At 45.6% G+C, this 17,965-nt stretch overlaps 1 protein-coding gene across 2 annotated transcripts in view; it reads left to right on the top strand.

Moving 5' to 3' along the window:
• The first annotated feature begins 3,840 nt into the window (after nt 1-3,840).
• The window catches only part of JPH2 (junctophilin 2), a 64,677-nt gene continuing 50,552 nt past the window's right edge, over nt 3,841-17,965 (top strand). For both annotated transcript variants that reach the window (XM_048819721.2, XM_048819722.2), the window contains exon 1: nt 3,841-5,422. In XM_048819721.2, coding sequence (XP_048675678.1) covers nt 5,044-5,422 — 379 coding nt within the window. In that variant the 5' untranslated portion in view covers nt 3,841-5,043. The remainder of the gene's footprint in view (nt 5,423-17,965) is intronic.

The raw sequence follows: 17,965 nt of genomic DNA, 5'->3' as shown, positions 1-17,965 counted from the left end.
AATATTGGTAGTGTGATCCTTGTCTTGTCGTGAGGCAGAGTGCTGATGGATCCATGTATGGTTCTCCACTGCCTGTAGTGCGTATCTCCCTGCACAGAAGAGCAGCTGCAGCTCAAATCTGTATGTGATCACATCAAAGCAGCACCAACAGCTGTCTCCTGTTCTAGATTTAGCAGTGGACAGGTACAAGGGAGTATACTGCCAGGTACTGAAACTAGCCCTTGGGGGGAGGGGTATGAACCAGTGTTATCATGTGCTGATGCTTTTACAGTTTTGTGCCTTGTGTGAGAGACAAGAAATAATTTAGGAGAAACCCTTCCATGCTAAATTCCATTAGCACCTCTGGTTATTAAGAATGTCATTCCTGTTCCATTATCTGTAGCTTGATATGGCTTAATGGCACAGGATAGTCATTGTCTATCAGTGTTATAATCTATCCTAGTGAAGTGGCCTCACAATTAAGACCGAATTGATGACCCCAAACTACCTAGCATTTCTTAATGTCAGAAGTCCTAAATAGGCAGGCTGTGCTGGGTCCATTTTCCCCTTCAATTTCCCTGCATTCAGATAACTTAATAAGATTAGTCACATGTATCTGAATGTGAAGTAACTCCATTTCCTTGTGTGTGGTTGTCTGCTGCAGGAATAGAACTAGAATTGTAAACTCTGAAATTTCATTTTATCCCCAATTGCTCACTCTTTTGGATTTTTTCCTAATATATATATATATATAATATGCCTCTGTGTGTGTGTGTGTGTATATATATATATATATAATGCCAGTACCAACTCATTGCATTGCTCACTTCTAATTCATACAGTAGATATTACATCTGGGGAATGGGAGTAATACCTTTCATAGGGAGGAGGGCCCAGTTACCATTCCACTATTTTGTTTTCTCATGGGAGTCCCATAGACTTAGGGGTAAGGATTTATATTTTGTTTGCCCTGTTTTGCAATACATGAAGTGCAGTGTGGTGGACTTGGTACAGTCAATTACTTTGTCCTGAATTTTACGGAGAGTGAATCCTGGAGTACAAGTCAATATCTAGTAGGGACCCTAAAGGAAAATTGTACAATACTTGGGTATGTACTGTTGATGGTTAGGGAAGGAGAAGCATCCAAACAAGTTGGTAATCCATGTCTGGCCACTAGATGTCACCTTTACTCCATGTAAAGGTGACATCTTTACTCCCTGACAGTATAGACCCACTGGCTGACTGATACTTACCTTAAACTTTCTAAGTAGTGCATCAGTTCAGTCATTTAGGAGTCCTATAGCCAAGTGGTGCTTAAAATATACATTTGAACATAATTTTCATTACAGTTTTGTTGTGGAACAGTGCTGCAGTTTGTAATAACTTTCATGGTCTTGAACTTGGCCTGTTTTTAAGACATTAACATCATTGGTGATGATAAACCAGATCAGAGTTTATTATTCCTGTCTTCTAGAACAGCATGAGGTGTACTTGAAGACACTTCAGTGTTAATATCTCTTCAGTTTTATCACAAGTCTTGCAATATTTTGTTTTAAAGTCCCAGCACCTTGAGTAAACTTACTACATGAAATTCTCAGTTCTCATTTAAAAAATAAAAATAAAAAAATCTACCCCTCAGAGGAGAGTGAGTTGAGAATGTGACCTGTCCGTACCCTAAGGGCTCAAACCAGAAGATAGTGAAAGATCCCAACACTTAACTATTTTAGAATCTTCTTTTTAAGCCAATCTTATAACTTGAGGTCTAACTCATGATGTTTGAATGCTTGGGGTTGACAGTTCTGCACCTGGCATTTCTGAGCCTCAGATATGATGCTTAGATACTATGGTGATAAGTGCAATATAAGAAACTCTGTAGAATAGAATTTTGTCGCTAGTTCCCTTTTTGTTTGAATGACCTCTCTGAGAACCTGAGTGGTTGGGTAAGGGAAGAACACGGTTAGCCTAAGTGACTGTTGGGCTTAACTGTGTCGTGCGTGCATGCCCAATGGGTAGGTGTATTTGCATGTGGAGCTGCATTTAGGCACCATGTAGCATGTACTTTTGCAGTTCTAAAAACTGAAGCCCCTAATGATAGTATCAGTTGTAAAGCCCTGTACAACTATGCAATGGGTTGTCTTAATTTTACAGATGAGACAAGATTTTGCAGCGTGCCTGGACCCATACAACAAATCAGTGGCAGAGCTGGACTTGGAACTCCAGAGTTCCTATCTCAATACTTTACCTCTTACTAGGGGTGCATAATGTGCCAGCAGTAACACAGGTTAGCTCCGTAGCTGCCATTGTTTCCTTTGGGATAAGCACCTGCTCCTAGTAATATGGTGGTCACTAAATAGCACATCATACTTTTATGGCCTTGCTAAGCGTCGTCTTAGAGTATGGGACAGGTTGAAGGAGGGAAAGATTTGGATCAGTGGGACATGCTGGGGTAACGTCCCCCCTCTCTTTCCTGTGTACTCACCAGTCTTGTATTTGAAGGTGGGAGTTATGTGCCCATACCACAGCATCTGTATGCGGCTCTGTAGTTTAGTTCTGTCTTTTCCAAGCACAATGCAAATAAGCAGTGCTCACGCCACCTACCAGGCAGAGCCACTGCTTGTAAAGCTTTTGGAGTAGCAAACCTGTTGACTGACTATAAAAATAAATAAATAAAAGCAGACCCTAAGGTGAAATACCTCCAGAGATTTGATTTTTTTTTAAAGTAGGTCCTGTGGCCCCTCTGAAGTAGACAGGGAACATTGAAGCTGCCAGCAACCTCTCTTTGGAGATGAATGCATCTTCTGTGCAAACTTGGTCTCAGCTGACCAGGGAAGTGGATTTCAGCAGATGCTTCGCATGCATTTACAGTTGCTTGTTCATTGAGGGCTTGTCTATATTGGAAACATGTAGTGGCTAGCTAAAGCGATTTAAAATTGATCTAAAAATATGCAAACCCTCCCAGTCTAGATCCACCTCAATTGCTTTAAACTTTGCTTAAATCTGTTTAGTTTATTTCTGTAAATTACACATGTAAGCAAAACTGGTTTAAACACATCTACACTAGTGGCTTGAATAAACTAGATTGATTCAATGCAGACCAGGCTTAAGATAAGCCTGGCTCATACTACGCATCACAGCATGAAAATGGGAAAGTGCAGTGCTCAATTACACCTGTACTATTGGTGACAAGACCCTGGATTTTCAGCAGGGCAACTGATTCCTCTTGGCAGGAGTGATGGAGATGAGCATGATTTCAAATAATGTTTGTAACTCAAAACCTTTCTTGGGGTTTCACTTTAATGTGTATATTCTTGTCTTCCTCTCGCCCCCCTGTCCTTGATACTGCCTGTGAGTGAATAAATGGGCTTTAATTTAAAATTTTAGTGCTTCATGCAGCATACTTCATCTTATTCCCAAAAGTTTTTGTCACCTAAACACTAAACTGCCTGGTCAATGCGGCCTCTGCCGCATTCATGTAACGGTCAGAAATTTTGGTGAAAGGAATGGTGTTACTAGGGAACAAAGATTTTGCGGATGGGTGAAATTGTCAGGTAACAGAGACCTGAGCCACGTCCCTGCGGATGGTAAAGGTCCTACTGTGTCCAGCTTAGGAGAGGCAGCCGGAAGTCGAGTAAGGCTGACTTCTATCCTAAGGCTTGTGGGACTGGTCTGAGTCTCCGATCTTGCTCTCTAACTGTGCTGGAAAGACGTAGTGGAGGGAAGTGGATACTTAGAAAGCTGTTATCCTTTCACTTCAGTGAGCGGGGAAGGCGTGGGAGCAGTTTGCAGATGCATGGGGGGGGGGGGGACAGCGTTGCCTTAGAAACATTAGCTTTATATGAGCTTTTTGCCTTGGCTGGGTCGTTTCTGCTCCTCATAAGGCTGGAAGCAGGACAGCAGCAGCTGGGAACTCAGAACTGACTTTGGGGGGGACATCTTGGCCCTTTGCCATTCACCCTTTGCTCCCCCACCTCTGGTCCTAGCCATTGTTGTGGAATGACTGTGTTCTGAGAGCAGACCCCCAGTCATCCGTCCACTTCCTGCCTCTGGTTCCCCACACTCTCCCCTCCCCTCCTCCCCCCATCAGGATACATGCCCCAGCTACTGAGCAGATCTCTGTGCAATGGAGGAAAAATGCCAAAGTAACTGAGCAGGAGAAGCTCTCCCCCCTCACATGCACACCTCCCCTAGCTGCTTCCCAGGGTCTATTTTTAAGCAGGCACTTACTTACTTTCCCAGCTTCTCCCCTCCCCTCGTCTTTTCTGGATTCCTGCCCAGGCAGGGGGGTGTCTCGTTCCTCCTTCATAAAAGGCCCCTGGAGCAGGGGCTGGGCCTGTGGGGGTTTATTTTGGGAGCAGCTCCTGGGATCCGATGGCCTTGTTAGGGCAGCGCTGACCTTTCTACCGCAGGAGGAGGAGAGAGGGAAGAGGGAAGGGGCAGCAGAGGAGAGAGAGACACACACATAATGGGACTCTGAGGAGGGAGGGACTCTGCAGGCAGCCGGAGCAGCAGCAGGAGCCGGGGGGCGGGTATGATCAAGAAAGGGGGACCCCCCCAGAGAAGCCCGGGGCCCCCCCGCCCTTTCCTGGAGAGCCTCTTAAAGGGGCCAGACGCTTCCCCAATGCACTGTCAGGGCAATGCAAAGGCTGCAGAGATACAAGTCAGGTCTTGCAACTGAGTTTTATCCCTCCCCTCCCAATCTGCCTCAGTCCCACAGCATGGCCCTTACTTGATTGTCCGGTCCCCTAGGTGGCAGGTGGGTGCTGGGTTGCAGAGAGGTCCCTGTGGTGTTCACGGTGCAATTTGCAGTGTCCTCACCCCCGATCCTTCTCCAAGACAGGATCCCTTCCCAAATCCCTCCCTCCCTCTGTCCGGGCAGCACAAGGCAATCATCTCCTTGGGTCAGCACCTTGCTTTGAGCATTTTTAATTTGGAAATGTGGCAACATTTTAAACTCCCCAAACTTTTGCTTATGAAAAACAGTCCAGCTAAGTAGGAAGGAAAGAGAAAGAAAGAGGAACGAAGGAGCAAAGTGGAGATCCTGGCTTGCTGAGCTTGGATGGCACCATGAGTGGAGGAAGGTTTGATTTTGATGATGGAGGAGCATATTGTGGGGGCTGGGAAGGGGGGAAAGCCCATGGCCATGGCATCTGCACTGGTCCCAAGGGCCAAGGGGAGTACTCAGGCTCGTGGAACTATGGTTTTGAAGTGGTGGGCATATACACGTGGCCCAGTGGCAACACCTATGAAGGCTACTGGTCTCAAGGCAAGAGGCACGGTTTGGGGATCGAGACTAAAGGACGGTGGCTTTACAAAGGCGAATGGACCCATGGCTTTAAGGGACGGTATGGGACAAGGCAGAGCATGAGCAGTGGAGCAAAGTATGAAGGCACCTGGAATAATGGGCTGCAGGATGGTTATGGCACCGAGACTTACGCAGATGGAGGTAAGGGTGACACCGGAGGGGCCAGTTGGGGTCAGGTCAGTGAGCAACATGATGTTTGACCTGTAAATCCAGAGGCTGTAAATCATCCCAGGAGCGAGGGAGTTCAATTCAGATCACCAACAGCAAAAGCTGGGGCAGAGAAATCAAGGCACTTTACTCGAACATTCTACCTCCACCATATAGTTTTATACATTTCTGTGTGTGAGCGAGCTTTGTGTGTGACACCTTTTTATCTACTCGCAGTTAGGTCCTAATTTCTGCAGTCTGGCTGCCCCTTGGAAAATTGCAACATTCAGTAATCTACATACATTTCCTTTTCCGTACACCAGAAAAGTGAGAGAGACCTCAAATAATTGTAAAGCTTCTGCATGACTATGCTTTCTATGTGAAAAACATCCTCAAATGTCTTGATTATAGATGTTTCCTCCAAACTTTATTTTCTATAGCGTGAGGCTAGTGAAAGACTGGATTATATTATGGGACGTCTGATTGAAGAATTTTGGGCCCATGGCTACAGCAAATTATAAAGTGACAAGAATTAATTCTCATTGGGCAAAGAAAGTTGTGCTTGTTTTTGCCTTATACATCACTGTATAATCTACAGCATTTTAATGCTCTGTGTCTATTTACTAAATACCAAATTGCATGAATTTACTGAACTTGTGTATGACTAAAACTCAACCCAAATGTTTATCAAAGCTGTCTGGAGAATTGAGTCACCTATCTTCCACTAGTATAAATCCCCTAGACTTCTTTGAAAAATCTCAGCCCATGTTCATGCACAAAGGCACTCAGTATACAAGTATTTGTCAGACATTTTGCAAATGCTCTGAACGGTAAAGAAAAAATTTAATTAGACGAGGTGGGAAGCGTCTGAAACTAATAAATAATCGTAATGCAACATCACAGGAATCCTGTGCAAATAATTCTGCAACTCTTCAATAGTGTAACAGTGCGTGCTGCCATGTTTTGTATGGCTAATCAAGAGGGTGATTTGCGGGGAAGGGAGTATTCGCGGATATATTCCTGAGGATTGCACTTTATTATTATTCAGGACCCACAATGCCAATTATTTACGAAGAAAAATAATTTGAGAAATGTATCTCTTCATAATAAAAAAGCATATCACATTTACAGCGTTTCTCAGCTGCAGCCACAGCCTCCTGGGTGTTGACTGGGGGAGCGGCAAAGCAGCAATCCCTCCCCCAGTGTCGACAGCAGGTGCTGGTCCATGCCCCCTTCTGAAGCCACAACCACTGTAGGATCAGGTAACCTGTGTGAGTTCTCCATCTTCCCGGGGTGATGCTGGTTGAGCTTCAGCCCTGGCGTGGTGGGTGGTAGTCTCTGGTCGTGCGGCATAAGACTCCGGCCCCCAGCCGCAGGGCTTTGGGTTCTGGACCCAGAGATCCGGTCCCAGGCTCACCCCCCACATGTCACTCTGGCCTCTCCTGCCTCTTCCAGTCTCCAGCCATGCAGCGGGACCCCAGGTTCCGGGCTCACTCCCGCCCTCCATTGCCCCAACCCCTGCTGCCACCTCAAGCCCCCACATCACCCCTGGTCTCCCTCCCCACCTTCCCATTCTGGGCTTAATTTGTCGCCCAGCTTGCTGGGGCTAAGTAAGTCTGCTGTGAAAATACTATTTACAAATATTACTTTTCACAGTAGCAGACTTACTAGCTAGCTAGTCTAAAAAAAAAAAAAAAAATCAACCAAAAAGCAAAACATGCGAAGCACCTTATTTGAGTTTCTATTCTGTTTCAGTCCAGTAAAGACTAGAGACAAGTGTCCATTATTTTTATTATTGAGTCTGCAAAAAACCATACATAAATAAATTACAATTATTTGGACACATAAATGTGCATATTTATTTGTTTTTCCTAAAGTTAATTAAGCATTTTAGGAAAATTTGTCAGAGTGGCCACCAGCAAGAGTTTTGTTGGTGAGAAAAAAATTTTGTTGTGAGAACCCCTTCAAATAATAGGAGAGTTCAAGCTACAGTATTGGCTTTCCGGGGCTTTGCTTTAATGTGCCCTTATTCAGCAAGTTACTTAAGCACATGCCTAACTTTAAGCAAGTGCTGAGGTTCTTACACTTATGGCACATGAAGTTGCAGTTAAAGTTGCAGATTAGAGATGACCAATTTCATTTGTCCAGTTCTTTAAACTTCATTCTTCTTCTATCTTCAGGCTGTGTGATTTGTTAAATAGTCCAAAGCAGTTTACTATACCGTGATAATAGAGGATAGGGGCTAAACTATGTGTTTGTAATGAATGGAACGATTGACATGAGGATCTTTAGGTCATTTGTAAGGTATGTATATGTTTAGTGTTATGACACACTCAAACAGCTGTTATCCAGCTAATATCTTTCATTTCTATAACACCTTTAATTCTGAAGGATGTCAAACTGTCTTAAAGCATATGCAGCGGTTGCTTCATCCACCAGTAAAATGCAGCTACCTTTGGGATGTGATGGTGCAGATATTCAATAGCACACATTAGCACTACAGAAAAGGGACATCTGGGCAGGCAAAATATTGGCACAAAAATTGGAGTTTAACTGCCGCAGGGTGAACTCTTCCCCACTCCTGCCCCCAAAACAAAACAAAAATCCACCACTATAGTGGTTTCCTCTGCCATGAGTCAGAACTTGAATGTTGTGTGTCATCTAAACTGTGGCCCCTCTGTTGGCAATAGTGCTCACTTTTACTCCTGGGGGAGTTCTGAGCCAAAAAATTAATTCTGAGCACAATATTTTAAAATTCTGCATATTTTATTTGTCAAAATAACACAATGTAATCACGCCAGTTTCAATTATTTTGGTTATTTATTTCAAAATACCTGTCAGCAAGTATGTCTGTAACAGTACAGACAACAAAAAAGATTTAGGAAATGTTTTTTGACAAATAGATCCCTTACTGGGCATATTAATACAGATCTTTGAGTAATAATTCATGTATACTACAATACAGAAATGGATTTCCCCTCAGAAGCAGTTCAAAGGCTTGGGGGAGTCAGGGGTAATGGAGGAGCAGAGGGAGAGGCAAGTAATTGCTGGGAAGGATTCTGGGAGTGAACCTGGAGGGTTGTTGGGTGTGGGTGGGAGAAGTGTGGAACAGGGTTTTTTTGGGGAGGGGAGGGAGGCAAAGGGATTGTTAGGGAGTTGGTGGGGAGCCTCTCCCATGCAGATCCTGGCTGACCCCCTAGCGTCTCCCATTCAGTCAGGCACATCTGCTCCTATCCCTGCATCCCCACTCAGCCACCTCCTTCTCCCTGTCCCCATGTGGTCCTGCACCCCCATGCCTATTCAACCCCGGGGTCAATGCTATCACCCCATTAGCTCTTGTGTCCCCACACCAGTCTCCCCCCAGTAACCCTTCTGAACCCCAGTCTGTGTGACTCCCCAGGATCCCTGTGCAACCCATTCTGCCCATTCCCCCCATATCTGTGCCTCCTCACCTGGGCCCATGGGCAGGGTGCTTTGAGGCACACAGCCTCCGACCCCTCCCTCTCTGTAGCTGGCTGCTCCAGACCTGAGCCAATTGCCCTCTCTTCTGGTGCCACAGCAGCCCCTGCTAAATGAAAGGTGTAATTGCAGTGCCTCCCCAGCAGAATCCATTTTCTGCGGTGAAAAGACCTGCGGGGGACATGAATTCTGTGTGTGCACAGTTGCACAGAATTTCCCCAGGCGTAGTGTCACTTACACTCATTGGGTCTGGTACAACATTAAAGCAGAACCCAGACTCATTAGGGACCATGCTACCTAATGTATTGTAACACATTAGAACATGTATGTTTGGGTTTTTTTAAATGTGGTTAACTCAAAGCCTCATGATATAGTTCTGTTGATAAAGTGTGCGACTGGAGCCCTTTAAGAGAATAGTGCATTATAGGTAAAGGAGAAGGTGATCTAGGATTGGGAATGCCCTGTGTGTGAATGAGGTAAGCACGTTAGAGGATTGTGTAAATGATTGCTTGAGCTTCAGTCTCTGACCTTATTTGCAAACCCCATCATTTTTTGTGCAAGAAAGACATGGGGGGTGTCTGGAGGGGCTCTGGGTGTTTGTTTGATCATACTAAACCACACAGAAGAAGCTGTAATGTAAACATCTGGTCTTCAATCCCTGTTTTGCAATACAATGATTGTATAACTTTTAAAAATGTCTTGTGTTCAAGCTGTGGCCTGAAAACAGTGTTAAATAGTGCAGGACTGTTTTTGGGGAGCTGGGAGAAAGCACTGGTGTAAATTCATCTCAGGGGGAAACAATTAAATTCAGTTGTCATAAGACCAGGGGGAGAGGTGAAAAGAAACAATGAGGCGAGTTTCAGGTGAGCTGTGAAATGAGCTGAAGACTCAAGTGAGGTGAAGAGGTACAGAAAGGCTGTTGCAGCTGATAGGAGCTGCAGAGAAGAAGGTTCTTGCACCAACAGTGGTGAAATAGTGCGCTTAGAGAAGTGATGGGAGGAGGCTGGAGAAGGAAAGAGAGAAGGTCCATGGGTTGGCCAAGGTGAGTCTGTGCAGAGTTTTAAAAACAGAGAAGGCAATTTTCTGGAACCTGGAAAGGGAACCAAGGAGAGGAGTGATGAAGCCATGCTTGTTTGTGTGTACCAGATGGTGAGCAGCAGCGGGGCTGTGCATATTCTGGAGTCTGAGCACCGGAGCCATGCAGAAGCCATCAAAGAGGGAATTAGCAGCAATAATCAAGCTGAGAGGGGACTGAAGCTTAGAGGAGGATTTCTGTAGAGCTGGAGCTGAGGCAGTAACCATGATTTTTCTGCTAGTTCTGCCTATTGCCAAGTGCAGACAACAGATAGCAAATGTATATGGAATTCTTCACACTTCCTACTGATTCTGAGCTGCAGTCCTCAGAGACAGCTAAGGGACTTGGAAGTTTGGGCAAAACTCAGCCCTAGTGTAACTTCATTGACCCCAAAATAACAATAACAGGGCTTATAAAGTACAGTTGCTCCATACATCTTAAAGTGCTTTACAAAGAAAGCATCACCATTTCACTGAGGATAAGTGATTCACCCAGGGTCATGCAGCAAGTCAGTAGCAGAGGTGGGAACAGACTCCCAGTCTCCCAATTCAGGGTCCAATTTCCTGTCCACTAGCCCATGTTGTCTTTCCAGTGGAGCTTTACCAACGCTGAATTTGGCCCTAACATTGATGCTTTTTAGTTATGCACTGTCTTAAATCAAACCTCCCTCAGGTGACTTTTGTTCTAACAGCAAGCACTAAGTTTTCATTAGTTTGTTTTACTTGTGGGTCTATTTAATCTGTCTGTCCATGACACTAAGTACTTCCAATATGTCCATCATCATGGTATCTGTGCATGAAACTTTACGACTGTAAGAATTAAGGATACTATTTTGGCTGTTGCCAGTAAGCTGGCAAGTAAGCTCTTTAAAACTACAGTGAAAGTTTTTTTAACTTACACCTTATGCCCAGTGCGGAAAGGGAAGAGGGTGGTGTTTCCTGAAGAATGGACCCTGGTTCATGAAGTGAGATACACTATATGACACTCAAATTTCAGCACTGGCCTTTGAGCCCATTCAATGACCTGTGGATCATCCTGTCTCTGTACTAAATTGACCACAGCTACTTATGGAAGGTGTGATATATTATCTGACCTAAGCAGAGGGCACACACAATCCATTTGTGAATCAGAGTGATTGAGACTGAGGTCTTTAGAGACAATGATTAATCTGCTCTGCAACTTGATCCTTCCCATCTTGTGTGTATATAAATAGAAAGGGTCAGCTCCATTTAGGAGCAGATCCAGAAATCTCTAGAAATCACAGCAAAAACACAGAAACCAGCCAGACTCCCATATGTGTCTAACAGGTGTTACTAAGAGCCAGGTATGGTATCTTTTGGGTAAGAGAGGAGGGGGGCATTTCATAGGATTTCTTGTCATTAAAAAAACAGCAAAGCTTTCCACTGATGATGACATAAAGGGGCATTTTTGGCTTTTTGTTGTTTTTCTTTCCAATCTACACATCTCCCCATCCACCCTGTTACTTCATCTATCAGCCCTGGCCCTGCTAACGATTGAGTGACTCTGCAAATTAACATTTTGGCCTTTCACCTCTGCCGATCTGTGTGTTCCAGCTTTGACTTAAGTCGTGGGGGAAAGCGAGGCTGTGGTCCATCCTAGTCCTAAATACAGGGTTTTCCACATCACAAAACACACTGCATGTTGGCTGAGATTTTGGGGCCCAGGGCTGCAGTAGCTGGGGTAGCTGTGGGTCAGGGTGGTTCTGTGTGGGGCTCACGACTGGAGTAGCAGGAGTTACTGTATGTCAGGGTTAAGATGCATTGGTGAAGCTCTGCTGGTGGAGACTTCAGTAGCTGTCCACACCAGCTCTCATTCTGGCCAGTACCCTTATTTAGGTTCACAAGCTGTTAAGAAGAACTAAAGAAAATATGATTCTGTTTACCCACTCCCACTTGCCTCTGTACATTCCTTTCCCTGCTTTGCATCATTGGGCTCGTCCTGATGGGCCTTGGCAGGAGAGGGCCGTTGCTTTCTCTCCAGCTCAGTGTTGAGTGGGTGTTTTTAGCCAGGCTGGACAGAACACAGCTGTGTGTCTCCTTTAATTGCCCCTCTCCTGCGGCCACCCTTGGTCCTGTGAACAGTTGTATTTCTCAAAGGAGTAGTGGAGAGAGGAATGCCCATTCTGTGATGTGGAATGAGACAAACCACATTCACACAAATGGGTGTGAATTATCCTAGCTCTGTGGATCTGAGGAAAGAGGCCAGGCTGACTGCATCAGCCTTTATTCAGATGTAATTTCCAGCTCAGGTCTCTATTCCTTTCCCCTCTGCCCCTGAAGAATCTACTGTTCCAACTCTGGACAATTTTTCATACCAAGAAGATTGTGCCATTAAGCAGAATTTTTCAAAACTGCTTTGAAGACTTTTAGGGTTTTTTGAGCTGTTGCCGGCTCTAAATCCCTGGTTACCAGCACCAAGCTTCTGACTTTAATGAGATTACTCAAGGCTTTTGCCCCATCAGGGACAAGAGTCACATTTTCAGGGGTCTCCAAACTGCTGCAGTTTTCTTCTATTGCCTCTGATTTGGGGGGAAAGCAACTGGGAGATTTCAGAGGCCGGGATCTGTTGTTGTGACCATAAAAAAAAAAAAGTGTATTTGATTATTTTTTTGCAAGGTGAAGGAAGAGGAGAGGAAGTTTTCCCATTAAAATGTCTAACCTGGTCGGCTCAGCCTGAGCCCAGGCAGGGGGGTCATATTGTGATTTCCTCGGAGGAAAGCTGTTGCTGTGGGGAGTGCAGACACATTGCTATTTCTGAATGTGGATGTTCACTAAAGCTGGCCAGAATAGGGGGAAAATATCTAGGAAAAAATGTACACACATTTTCTGCACCCCCACCTCCAACCCACCCATATTTGGAGTTAATTTTTTTAAACTTTTAAAAAGTCTGCAACCAGCTTTGATCTTCACAAAGTGGAAGATGGCAGATTTGCACATGGTTCTAATCCCACATATATTAATGATGCAGAATAAATAGTTACACATTTCCATTTTACAGCTCCTTTTATCCAGGGAATTTAAAAGGCTTTACGCATACTAATTAGCTAAGGGCTTGGCTCTGTACAAATTTGCTGCAATTTAGTGCAAGGTATGTTTTTAAACCAATTTAGTTAAACCAGGACAAAACCCTGTCTGCACACTCTGCACATGTCTACACTAGGAAAATAAAAGATGGGTGCATTTTTAACCCAGAGTAGCTTATATGTGTTAAAATCCTAATGTTGACAAGGCAGTTGTAGTTCTGGCACATTAGCTTGTCAGCTTAAACCTTAAAGAGGAGCCCCACTAACATATGTTAAAACTATACTTATCTTGTCTACACTAAGATTTTTCCATGCTGGTTATCATGGGTTCAAATTACAAACTTTTCCCCCCTAGTTCAGACATTGCCTCTTTTTTAGGGCTTGTCTTCACTATAGTTTTATACCCTGTTAATTGATTGCCAGGCTCCAGGTGTTTGTGGCTTTTACCATAGGCTGACCCTAACGTTAGCCTGGAACACACATTTGGCGAATACCCAGACTGGCCTTTACATAGGTGTTAGGTAGGTCCATGTTGGCTTTGTCTTCACAGACACAAAGGTGGTTATTTACAGCGAGGTAAGTAACAAGGTCGCTAGGTGACTCAGTGCTGTATCCCTTTCACCCCTACTCGTGGTTGACCGCATCTCCTTTTCTGTGTGCCCTGGGCTAACTGCTGGGCATCCTCCTCCTATGACATTGCTTTTATGCCACTGTAATTCCATTAAATAGAAAAGGAGTACTTGTGGCACCTTAGAGACTAACAAATTTATTAGAGCATGAGCTTTCGTGAGCTACAGCTCACTTCATCGGATGCACCATTCCATTGACTACAATGAAATCACTAGTGTAAATGCGAGGAGAATTGTGTCTCTGAGCAGGTTAGTGAGCTGTGAATAAAGGTTGACACTAACATTGATTCCATCTGGTCAACACCCCCGCCCCTGGCTTTTTCCTTGCCCCTCCTTGCTCCCTTTGCACTGATCGGGGATCTTGCTAGGAAGGGGCTAGGGGCATCCCTATCTCCTTGACTGTTTCCATATGCTGTCCTTTGCTGTGTGACAGGCAGGCTGGTGCAGGAATAAGTTGTCTTTCTGCTGCTCACTGACTTCATTATTCAGTGCTACACAGCGGTGGCCACCGCAGGCTTTCTAACTCCTCTCAGCAGCTGCCCAGCCAGGCCCTGGAGTTTGTTTTATGGCTTTTGCTGGGTAAGAGGGTGAAAGCTCTGAGAGAGGCTATAAATCATGGCTTGGGAAGTGACATGGAAAAACACAAAGCTGAGTCTGGGCACTTTACAGGGAATCCCTGTTTGTCCAGAAACGTGCTGTGAGCTCAGTCAAGGGCTTTCAGTGCCTCATCTTCTCTGCCTGCTCGGTCTGGGGTTTGTGCTCAGGCACCGTCTACATGGGGCATTTAGCCGTGTGAGCTTAACTGTTTGAAACAAATTCGTTTTTAACAAGAGTGGGCTGGGAAGAGTGGTCAGTGTCAAAACCAGCTTAAACTGACTGTAGAATCACGGGCCGGCTGATCTATATGTAAATTGAGCAGGCTGAACCATTCTAAACCAGCTCTAAAGTGATTCAGTGAACACACTTAAAGACCCAGAGTGGGATTTTCAAAAGTGCTTATAGGAGTTAGGCACACATTGACAGTCGGTAGGAGATGGGCACCTAATTGGGTGCTTAAAAATCTCGCCCCTCCAGTGTGCACAGGTGCTTACAGAACATGGCTGGGAGGTGGCATTGCCTAGTGGTCAGAGCAAGTTGTAGACATCAGGGGATCTCGTCAGTGGCGTTCATGTTGTGCCTCTGCCACAGACTCACTGTGTGACCTTGGGTGAGTCGCTTAAACTCTCTGGGCCTCAGAGACTTGCTAGAATTCAGTTTTAAGTTAGTTAATATTGAACCAATATTGAATGGAGTCTTCTATCCTTAAGGCATTGAAAGAGGCTGAAGGTCACTAATGTCCTACACAAAGGTCTCTAATGTCATTCCATATTATGTGTCAGCTCTGCTTTCAGGCTGCAACCCCAGCACAAGCAGAGACAAAGCAGTTGAGTTCCAGGGCCATCCATACACAGAATGTGAACTTATTTATAGATGAGTAATAAAACTTGATAAAGGATCATTGTCACCATTTTACAGAGGGTCAGAGAAGGGGTCAAATTATGTGCCCAAGCCCCGCAGCTGGTGAGTGGCCAAGCAGGGAATGGAAACCAGGTCTCTTGACTCCCAATCCATGCCGTACCCACTAGACCATGCTGTCTCTTTTCTAAAGCAGTTTCTCCAAACCATGAAGAGAATTTTGCCATGGTAGGTTGTTTCCATTCGGCAGGTGGCCACTTCACACCCCAACTCTTAGTTCTAACTGAACCCTTTGTTTAGCTGCCTCAACAGAGAAAGCAAATGCTAAGTGAAGATTAGATTCCCCTTTTCCCACCATCTGTAGTTCTCCGAGCTCAGGGTTGAGGTGTTCAGGCACTGTGCTGAGGAGTACAATGCGAGAACGTAGATAGCTGGAGAGAGGCACATAGTGGGGAGGGATTCGTGGCTGCTGCTGCACCTGGGCACGTCTTCTGTTCCCTGTTGGAGTGTGTAAGTTGACACCCTGCTGACAGATTCAAAGAGGATTTCAATGAAACCAGCATCTTGAGAGTAAAGATTATTTGGCAGAACTGGCCAGGGAGACTGTAAAATGTTCACTCCCATTATTGCCAAAGAAGGAATCAGAAACCATCTCCTGGGCAGGACCATCTTGGGTTTGACGACTAGATTGTGGAATTTAATTTCTTGGAACTTGGCTGATCCTTCCCTTTGGGTGAGAGCTGGAGAGGGGAGGGAGGGAAAGTTAATGGAATTGACACACATGCTGTCATCAGCCTCACCTGATGCTAGTTAATTAAGCACTGGTTCCATGGTCTGCAGAGGATCATGCAGTAACTGACGTTGTGGCAGGGAGGATGCTTTCTGTGTCCTTCTCTGCATAGGGTTTGCTTCTCTAAGGGTGACCGTACTCTGCCACCTGCCAGTAAATCACTGACACTGTATCTTGTCCCAATTTAATAGAAAGCGGCCCATTTAGAACAGATGCCCATAAAAATGTCCCCTGCACAGCTGGCCATTTGCCCGTGAGAAACTGAGCCCTTAGGAGGGGCGAGTGGTCATGCTTTGCAATGGTATTTAACATCGGCACTGCATTAGCACCTTTCATCGGCTGACCGAGGGCAGCGTGGTGCAGGGGTCCGTGGTCTGCGCTGTGGTCTGAAGATTTCAGAAGGGGATGGCCCATTCCGGACTCTCAGCGATGGCTGGAGGCAGAGCTGAATGCTGCTTTTGTCTTTGGTGGTTTGCCAGTTACTGAGGCAACCATATCAACAGAGTAAGGGAAATCCAGGGAGAGAGGGATTCTGGTGTGAGTAGAATTAGCATTCTGGGGTATTGAGCGGGCAGACTCCCCCTTGGGAAACCTCCAAAGCAGCCACAGCAGTGAAACTGCTTCTTTCCGATCGCTCTGTATTGAGGCTCCACAATGATATTCCTGCCCCAACACAAAAAGCAAAGGTTTTCCCTGTAGCCCATGCTACCCTTCTCTAGTGCCCTTCCGAGGGTGGATCTTGACATTAGGAAATTAAACTTCACTCACATCCCGGGGAACTGTGGCACAGGAGCTGAAGAGACTTCCCCAAAGTCTAGAGAAGAGAAGGTTGACTGGGGGACGTAACAGTCTTCAGATATAGAAAAGGTCATTTCAAAGAGGATGGTGATCAGTTGTTCTTCATATCTGCCGAGGGCAGCCCGAGAAGTAAATTGGCTTAGTTCGCTGCAAGGGTGATTTAGGTTGGACGTTAGAAAAACGTTCTAACTATAAGGATAGGTAAGCTCTGGAACAGGATACCTAGACTGTGGAATCCCCAACCCTGGAGGTTTTGAAGAACAGGTTAGACAAACACCTGCCAATGAGGGGCTAGGTATACCCTGCCTCAGTGTGTGGGGATGGACTAGTGATCTCTTGAAATCACTTCCAGCCCTACATTCCTATGATTCGATGACAGTAGCTTGCCCAAGGGGCAGTTTGACTCCACACTGAGGTAATGAGTGAGGGGCGGCTGCAGTCCACACTGTGTTCCCACCACCGCAGACCCACCTGCTGATGAATTGCTAAGTCAGTTCTGCTCTGAATGGGTGGCTCACGGCAGCCTTTTGAACTCTGCACAGCAGAGGGCATCTTTTCAAATGGCTGGAGGCAAACTGGCGGGCAGGAGGGACATTTTAACTCCCCAGCGGAATCATTTTGGGTTGAATGTATCCAGACCTTTGTAAATGAAGGGACCACAAGTAAGGGCCTCCATGGTTGTCCAGTAAGAGCTCCTAGCAACTTGATCCAAAGCCCACTGAAACTAATGGGAGTGTGATTTCAATAGGCTTTGGGTCAGGCCTCTAATCACCTGGCACTGCCAAGCAGAGAGCTGCTTTTGGGAAGCTGGCCTCCCAGGCCAGTAGAAGCTGGGAGTGCTAGGGAGGCAGCCTGCTCACTCCTGACTGGGAAGGCAGCCCTTGGTGTAACTTTTGATGAGCCCCGTTCTGTCCCCTTCCACATGGGGATGCTGAGGGGGTCACCCTGAGCTCTCCTCAGCCAGAGAGAAGCTTAGTGTAATGCAAATCCTTCAAAGGGGTGAGGGGAAGGGAGAGGGTGTCCTGCAAACATCCCAAACTTGGGTCAGTGCTGGAGGGCCTCTGAGGTGTGGCTGCCTCTCTTTTCTACCTATCCCCAAAGCTCGGAGCTTTATCCGTCAGAACAATAGGTTATGGGCTTTGTTCTGGGAACGGTGAAGGGCAGCGTATTCAAGTTTGCAGGAATTGCTCTCCAAGACAGACACTTTTAGACTTGTCTCCTAGAGTCTCCCTAGCGTTTTGAGGACAGCTTTGGTCTATCTAGATGCTTCTTTGGGCCCAGCCATATT

The sequence above is a fragment of the Caretta caretta genome, chromosome 13 (assembly GCF_965140235.1).
Source record: "Caretta caretta isolate rCarCar2 chromosome 13, rCarCar1.hap1, whole genome shotgun sequence".
Classification (NCBI taxonomy): domain Eukaryota; kingdom Metazoa; phylum Chordata; order Testudines; family Cheloniidae; genus Caretta; species Caretta caretta.
Note: the sequence above shows the minus strand (reverse complement) of the source record. Positions and strands in the feature narration are given on the sequence as shown.